This window comes from Drosophila santomea, chromosome 3R (assembly GCF_016746245.2).
Source record: "Drosophila santomea strain STO CAGO 1482 chromosome 3R, Prin_Dsan_1.1, whole genome shotgun sequence".
Taxonomy (NCBI): domain Eukaryota; kingdom Metazoa; phylum Arthropoda; class Insecta; order Diptera; family Drosophilidae; genus Drosophila; species Drosophila santomea.
The window spans coordinates 6529744-6537629 of NC_053019.2; the positions used below are offsets into that span (position 1 = coordinate 6529744).

A 7886-nucleotide genomic window follows, 5' to 3' on the forward strand; every position below is an offset into this window, starting at 1 on the left:
TTTTCAAACATAGATCCAGCAACTTTAATTTTAACCTTACAGGCATCTTAAAAATCGCCCACCCGAAAATCTTTAACATTTACTTAAATTTCGGAAAAAAGCAAACATAACCCAGCTACTGTAAACATTCATTCGTAGTACAAATAGCAAATCTCCGTAACCCCCAATTGTAAATCCCTGTATATATATTGTAAATAATTATGAATATAGTAGTAACTAAATACTTAAGTAAATATTGAAGAAGTCCGGCTAAAAGCCCCAGCAGCTATAGCCGATATATGTATATTGTATCATACGTTTAAAACTTTTGTCTACAACGTATATGTACGTTAAATAAATAAATAATAAATTTGAAGCCAGAAATCTATCCGGCAAACAGCAAGATATTTATAATTATTTAGTACCATCCTATTTCAAACAATAATCAGTAGGTACCAGGGATTATTTGCCAATCCGAATGTACAGATACGTAAAATTTCAAAAAAGGTTCAACAACAAGTTGAATTTCAAAAGGTATTTGACCTTGCATCGATCTGATGTGAAGTTGCCAAGCCTCCAAAAAAAGTCAGAAAAACAAAGTTGACTTATTACAGTAGTAGTAGGCATGTCAGGTCATTATGGTTAATGAGAAGATGTATGGGCATATGTAGATCTTCTGAGGGTTCCTCGAAAAAAGGAAACCAGCAGAACGGTGCACACTGAGTTTATGCAAATTATTTACCAATACTTTGTTGGCAATAAGCAGACAGGAACACGGATAGGACGCCATGCATAATTATTTCATTACGACCTAATGAACAGCTTCCGATCGACTCCATTACCTAGGGCCTGATTTGTGGTTAAATAAATTGCCAATATTAACCTCAAGAACATGATTACCGAATAATGAATAATATGCCTTCTTCCAAAGTTATCACACTCTAACCGAGATGTATTTTTATGATGGTACTACCCTGTGGATGGGCAAACTACTTTTACAAACTTTTTATGATGGCCTTTCGGATATAAAGTGCACTAACAGAATAAGGTATAACCATGAAGCGTAAAATCCGAAGTATGCAAAGCGAAAGGATTTAGAGACCAGCAAATAAATGTCAATAGCAATTGGATCTGCAAGCAATCAAGATGGTAATGTTTTGCCTAAAATCTTTGTCCTGGTTTAACGTATTAATTTTTGTAGCGACACTTAACCGTAGTGTTATCCTGCATCCTGATAGTTTTATTGCCCTGTGTGCTTGGGGCTCGCAGCACACTTATCAAGAGTCATTACAGAAGCGTTGTGAAACCAAAGCAGAGTGTCATAAAGGCCAGAACCAATCAAACAACCCAACTTAAATATGGAGATCATGCGGGAAAGTTCTATAATCACTGCACGGATATTTTCAAAGAGAAGAACTTGGCTAGCAAAGTGATCCGTGGCATGATTAGTGGAATTTTGGACAGGCTCAATGAAGTATGTCTAGACAAACCCATTCACCCACTTATCCACAAAGTTTTCACGGAGACACTGCTATGTGGCGGAAGCATGTCGGAAGCAATCGATAGCGTTATTGACATTTTATTTGGAAAATTCGAAAGAAATTGTAGGGAGAGGCCTGGATTCCGAAGCTATTATATTTTAACCAGTGCGGAAAATGAAATAGTGGAATCAAAAGGTTAAACCACTATCTGAACTGCAATAATAAAATATACGCCAATAAACGAATCTTTTAATTTTAAAAGCAATTTGTAGTACATTAAAGCAACCGAAATAAAATAAATTAGGGTAGTACCTCTAATACCTCTTATAAGTAAAAGTGTTATACCATGTCTTTATATAGTGAAACTATTACTGTTTGTAAGTCAGATTTTTAGGGAATAATATTTTTAAAAACTTAAGAAACCAAACTATAACCAAATATTATTCACTTGTTTAACATTTACAATGCAGATACAAAAGTCAAACAAACTCCGTTTCAGTTCCTTCCATAGTTGTCACATTAATGAAGGCTGGGCTATTCGTTCTTCTCGGTGGCAAACAATTCAGAGCCAGGAGTCAATTTTTTCAGAAATGGCAAAGATCTTGCGAAGCGATCGCCTGCTTCATCCACGCTGGGAAGAATGGCCTCCACGAGAATGGGGACTACTTGCTCGCCTACGGATTGAAAAAGCTCAGCGATCTTGATTATGGTGGCCGGATCTGGCAAACCTGGAATGACCGCCCGAGCCGATGGCGTGTTGTCCGTATTCACCTCGCGACGTCTGCGCCTGCTTTCCTCCGAATCCTCGACTGTTTCCTCGGACGAGGAGTCATCATCGTCGCCATCGCCCTCCTGCTTAATCACAACCTCTGTCTCCTCGCCGGCAACCGTGATAACATCCTGCTGGCGGATGGGATTATGCGTGTTTGGATTGATTATACTCGTTAATCACCTGTGGCCTGGCCTGCGTTTGGGACAAAACCTGGAGCATCACCAGCAGAAATCCGGAGAGTAGCAGCTGTCGTCCCATGTGAAAACCCATTTTGTCAACTTGGTTGGGGCTTACGCACCCGGCTGCCATATATATAGCTGCCACTTAATAGGCTAATGACACTTGCATGTCTCTTAATCGGACAAAGGTAATATGCAGGGTAATGCAGAAATTGGTCAATTTTAGTGTGGCCCAGCTATACTAATTTGAGTTCTATTCGCCAACCTTGTGGAGTCGGCAGACTCTGACTCCCCAAACACCCGGCAACTCAGCATATTTTGGCCTGGAATGCGCCGACGAGTGCAGTTTGCACTGCGCTGGTGGCTGACCACAAAACCAGGTCCGCCAACTTCGCTTTTGGCCAAGCGAGAGAGCTCAGGTAAGCTGCCACGCAGACAGACAGGTAGTTTTTGGGCCCGGCTCAATCTCAATCGCCGCGGGCCATAAATCGTACTTACGCACACGGAACGCGTTTTTTTCACAGGTATAATTAAATCAAACTCAAGGAGCGGTTTGGACTGCGTTGTGGCTCTGGGGCGTTGCACTGCCAGCGCGAAACTGCAACTTTAGTTGCGAATCAGACCTCTTATCGGACAGGTCACAGTATAGTACAAAGCCGTGCCAAATATTGCATTTTGTGTTTATAGTTCCTTGCTAAAAAGTTAAGTGTGTGTACACATATTTTTTGTGCAAACTGTTTTATATGGGAATATTAAATTAATTATCATTATATAATTGTATACAGTAACTGTAAATGAAAATAATCCGTATGAAATTACAATGTTACTTGACGAATTTACTTATTTTATTTACTAATTCGGATAGTCGGGGAACTCGACTACAGCGATCTCTCTATGTTTTCATTTAAATAAATACATTTCTTACCAACTCAGGAACAAACTATTGCCATGCATCTATTATCGCGCTTGAAATTTTTTGGAGGTGGCGCCAGCAAAGTAAGTTCAGTTCACTAAAATATCTTAGCGTTTTTAGTAATAACAATATTGCAGAGCTCCGTCACGCTTCCAGCTCCTGGTGAGTTTTCCTTAGCAAACTATTCAATTTTCGCGCCAGTCAGGGTTGCAGCATTGAGCTTCTGTAAGACAGCGTAAAACGCACTAAAACTCACCGAGGTATTTTGAAAAAAGTTGAAGGAAGTATGACCGATGGCAACATTTATTCCTAGTAAGCCCGTATTCGTTCTCATAAAATATTTTACATTCCACACATGCGAGCCACTTGCACAGAATGCCTCACCGCGTTTAATTCGCTAATTTTCGCAGTGGTCTATTTAAGGCGTGTCTCTTAGTACAACGAACGCAGCTGCTGAAAACCCAACCGATTCCACGGAGGTCTACAAATCTATAGCCGAAGATACATTTGTGGGAGGCAGTTCGAACACAGAAAAAGGTAATTAAACAAAGAAATGTTGTCTACATCTGGGGAAAAATGGATGGCTGACGTAACAATGCGTCGAATTTTCACTGGAAGCGCCCATGAAAATGTATCTAAGTATCTATATTTAAAGGTATATATCTGCCATTTTTGTGGGTTCGGGGTATGTTCGGGGTCGGGTGGGCGTGTGTGTGTGTGTGTGTGGTTATGGCTTATCAGTGCGGGAGATAAGAAGAGTATGCGGAAAACGATATCGATTTCCAAACAAGCCACAGGTCCATTTCCAAATGAAGCGCAAACTCGAAGCGTGGCTCGCTATCCGTGACGTCAGCAAGTTGCTCCCTGGAAAATCTCATACGGAAAACTCCCCTTCTGTTGTGAATCATGAGAAATGTGGCTTCTGATCTCGACATAACCTTACAAAGCTGGCTCCGTTCGCCGTAGAAAGTCTGTGGGCATTAGGTTTATGTGCTTAGGCTAATTGAAACTGATTTGAGCCAATTAACCTTTGTTGAATCATTTACTTTTCAGTCGACATGGTCCAGGATGAGAAGGCGGCCCACACCGATGGCGCCGACGAGCAGATGCTGGGCTCCAACGGAGTGGAGGACAAGCTGGCCGAGCGTCGGGATGAGGTGAAGTTCATCAAGGGCGATCACCAGAACGGCGATGCCAAGGTCGACATCGGAACCGTCAACGGAGGCAAGCCTGTGAGTGCAATACATACCTAAATATTAATAATAATCGAAACACAAGAAAGGAAACTCGCTTCTGACTGTATAGTAAAATCATTAAAACCTTCGCAAGGGTTTGATAAACTTGCAGCTCAGATATATTTGCTTTTTTATTTAAAAAGCTACAAAATTTCAATAGTTATATCGTTAGTCACTAGTTATGTTCATTCAAAAATATGCATCTATGTGGCTATGATTGGCTCCCAGTTATACACACCAAATAATACATCACATAGTTGAATTTTGTTCTCCGGGTAATGACCTTGGCTTGTCATTCAATAAATATACATACATACATATGTATATGCGGATGTGTATATGAAAATATAAATGTATTTCATTTGTTTGTGCAGAGCTATTGTTTTTAAGTAATTATTATCAAATAACTATTACTCATATTACATATAACTAACATCTTATTACTCGCTTCTGCAATCTAAAATCTGTTTCCCTCTTTAACCCTAAGGCCTTTTATTGCTATAAACATTAATATTTTAATATGAGAATAACTAATAAACGGAAATTGTGGCATTCTATATTTTTCGTCATCACAGGCCTTTACTGGTATGAGCAAGGAGGAACTCATGAAGTATGCCAACGATCCTTTCTGGGTGCGTCTCCGCTGGATCTTCTTCGTGTGTTTCTGGGCCATTTGGGTGGGCATGCTGGTGGGCGCCATCCTGATCATCATCGGAGCCCCCAAGTGCGCTGCTCCGCAGCCACTGCCATGGTACAAGCGTGGACCACATGCGAAGTTCGCCAGCGTTCAAACCTGCAAGGCGGAGGATGTTCAGGTCGCCAATAAGCTGGTTTCTGCTGGCGCCATTTATGAGCTGCCAGCTGCTCTGACCTACGACGTGAAGAAGCCGGAGGTGGAGGAGAAGATCAAGCAATTGGTGGCTCTGTACCAGGGCAGCGATACCAGGGTTATAATTGACCTGACGCCCAACTACGCGACAAAGGACTCGCAGCTGATGCAGGATGCCATTGCGGACCCGGAGAAGCGATCCGCCTTTGTCTGGGTGAGCGGGGGAAACAGTCAACCCAACAACTGGCTCAAGGTGGGCGGAAATCGCAGCGCCTGGGAAAAGCTGGGAGACAGCTATGTGCTCTCCCAGTTCGAAGACGGGTACTACGATCTCCAGATGAACAGTACCATCATTAGGAACGAGTTCGGAGGAGTCTTGCAGCATCTGGTGGCATTGGGCGTTCGAGGCTTCCGCCTTAAAAATACCAAGTTCTTTGTGCTATCCGATGGCCTCGAGGATGAGGTGAACTCTGCATCGCCGAAGGACTTGAGCCTTGGACCCAATGACTATGGCTTCTACGACCACAAGCAAACCACTTTCCAATCCGGTCTGGGCAATGTGCTCTATGAATACCTGAGCATCGTCAAGAATGCTTCCGACGAGGCTTTCTTTTCGGTTGCCGAGGATGTCATCAAACCACAGGTCTACCAGTTGAACGAAGTTACTGATGCATATGGCATCGATCTGCCCATGTACGGAGACTTTGTTAAGGTGCTCAGCAAATCAAAGCCAGAAAAGTCGCTGCAGAAGGATCTGGAGAACACACTCTTCCAAGCAGGAAACGACAGCTGGCTGCAGTGGAACTTCGCGGACATCTATGTAGACACCCCGCAGGATCCATCCGCTCTGGCCATGTTCCTATCGCTGCTGCCCGGTGTTCCCGTGGTGGCTGTGGACGCTGTGGCATATCAGAACGTTACTGAAGAGACCTACAGGCAGATCACCTCTCTGCGCAAGACTGCATCCTACATGCACGGAGAACTCACTCTATACCAGGCCGATCCACTGGTCGCCTTCTCCAGGTAATTTAAGTCATTGACTGTCTCGATTGTAATTGTTACTAACTTTTGTATAATTCATTATGCTTGTCACTTGAAGGCAAAGGTAAAAACTTAAACCATGTATCCCTGTATGTTGCAAAGTAGTATTTTAATGTTATATATTTTTATAACATTTTTATTGTTACATTATATTAGTTTTAGTTTTGAGTTTATATGTAGTAGAATGTTAAAAGATTTCACACATCTCTTTAATTGTATCTAACCCATTTTTGTGTTTTTCCACAGGATCAAGTCTGGAAATCCAGGCTACTTCGTCATCTTCAATCCCACCGAAGTGCCACAGGCGAGCAACTTTACTATTCCGGAGAATCTGCCAGACAAGATGACCGTGTCCTATTTCAGTGAGCAGTACAACAACAACATGGATATTTCCGGAAAGGTTGCTCATGCTGGAAGGGTTAATCTCAAAGAACTCAAGGTGGCCCCACACTCCAGCATCATCCTGACCTATGTGCCAGTGAAGGCGGAGTAATGCGGTAGTACCTGTTACTATACAGCAATCTCAACAATATTGCTTAAACGCATATATACAGGAATTGTATAAAAAGAAAAGTAAAATGCTTTGTTAACCGCTGAGATTTAAAGCCGCCAAACAAAATTTCAAAGTTTTTCGCTGAAGACTTGTTAGACTTGCTTGTTCATGCGCTTGCTATGAAATAAATACAATATTTGCTTGCATTTAAAATGACGTTGTTTATAAAATCATGCACATTTAAAATTCATTCAAGGGGTTCAAAATTAAGGAGAAATATTCAAATATAATAAACATTTAATAATCTGGCACAAAGCTTGCATTTCATCAATCTAAGCTGGCAACATTTACCTTCTGGCAACGCCAGTTTTGTCCAGAATGGCAACTTTGTTTAACTTATACTTCAAATTCAAATTCAAACGTCTTGTATGATGTGGAAGTGATGTGGATCAACACTATACAATTTTCTTATTTGGCCTTCTTTAACAAGTGGGTAAATTTCGTACCAAACTGAGAAGCAGCAGAACTATTTGGTCTTTGTGGAAAAGTTTGAAGACCTCAAAGAAAATAACGAATGCATTTGGCATACGTGTGTGGGCCAACTTTGAGATACAAATAGTTGGGGCGAGCTGGCAAAACAAAAGTATGTGCGGGCTGCCCGAGACAAATAATCAAAATCGACAAGCGAAATGAGCCAAAAACAAAGCGGCCAAAATGTTTTTAGTTTGCACAGTCCTGGCTCCGAATGGCAGCCTGGGGAGCAAGAGCTGTCTCCGCATACCTCCCCGTAACTTATATGTATGTACCAGCAAAAGACGAAAAGGATATGCGCACGTGCTAATGTGATTAGATACACAAACACCAGCATTCTGATGCTGGAAAAGGCGACTTGTTCGAGGAACCGCAACATGCAGTGCAGTTGATTGCGGCAAGCCAGCTACAATAACAAGAAAACTCGGCTACC

General features: G+C 41.9%; 3 protein-coding genes and 1 long non-coding RNA gene across 8 annotated transcripts; 2 read left to right on the top strand and 2 right to left on the bottom strand.

Annotated features, from left to right (window-relative positions):
• Positions 1 to 345: 345 nt before the first annotated feature.
• LOC120452667 lies at positions 346 to 976 on the bottom strand. Its single transcript, XR_005616489.2, has 2 exons — positions 880 to 976; positions 346 to 828 (listed from the first exon to the last, which is right to left on the bottom strand). It is a non-coding gene; the product is annotated as an uncharacterized LOC120452667 (long non-coding RNA).
• A 51-nt stretch (positions 977 to 1027) lies between these two features.
• On the top strand, positions 1028 to 1701 carry LOC120451776. Its single transcript, XM_039635712.2, has 2 exons — positions 1028 to 1128; positions 1181 to 1701. Exons 1-2 carry the CDS (start codon positions 1126 to 1128, stop codon positions 1658 to 1660), a joined length of 483 nt encoding a protein of 160 aa, XP_039491646.2. The 5' UTR covers positions 1028 to 1125; the 3' UTR covers positions 1661 to 1701.
• A 46-nt stretch (positions 1702 to 1747) lies between these two features.
• LOC120451775 (antennal-specific protein OS-C) lies at positions 1748 to 2758 on the bottom strand. 5 transcript variants are annotated; one of them, XM_039635710.2, is made up of 3 exons: positions 2413 to 2758; positions 2189 to 2363; positions 1748 to 2122 (listed from the first exon to the last, which is right to left on the bottom strand). In XM_039635710.2, exons 1-3 carry the CDS (start codon positions 2539 to 2541, stop codon positions 1995 to 1997), a joined length of 432 nt encoding a protein of 143 aa, XP_039491644.1. In that variant the 5' UTR covers positions 2542 to 2758; the 3' UTR covers positions 1748 to 1994. The 5 variants fall into 5 exon arrangements, with proteins under 5 accessions (XP_039491644.1, XP_039491641.1, XP_039491645.1 ...); XM_039635707.2 differs by having other exon boundaries at positions 1753 to 2134; positions 2413 to 2664; XM_039635711.2 differs by having other exon boundaries at positions 1753 to 2122; positions 2189 to 2360; positions 2413 to 2581.
• A 586-nt stretch (positions 2759 to 3344) lies between these two features.
• Positions 3345 to 7135, top strand: LOC120451774. Its single transcript, XM_044006333.1, has 6 exons — positions 3345 to 3407; positions 3462 to 3486; positions 3748 to 3861; positions 4378 to 4556; positions 5135 to 6411; positions 6676 to 7135. Exons 1-6 carry the CDS (start codon positions 3360 to 3362, stop codon positions 6920 to 6922), a joined length of 1890 nt encoding a protein of 629 aa, XP_043862268.1. The 5' UTR covers positions 3345 to 3359; the 3' UTR covers positions 6923 to 7135.
• Positions 7136 to 7886: the final 751 nt, after the last annotated feature.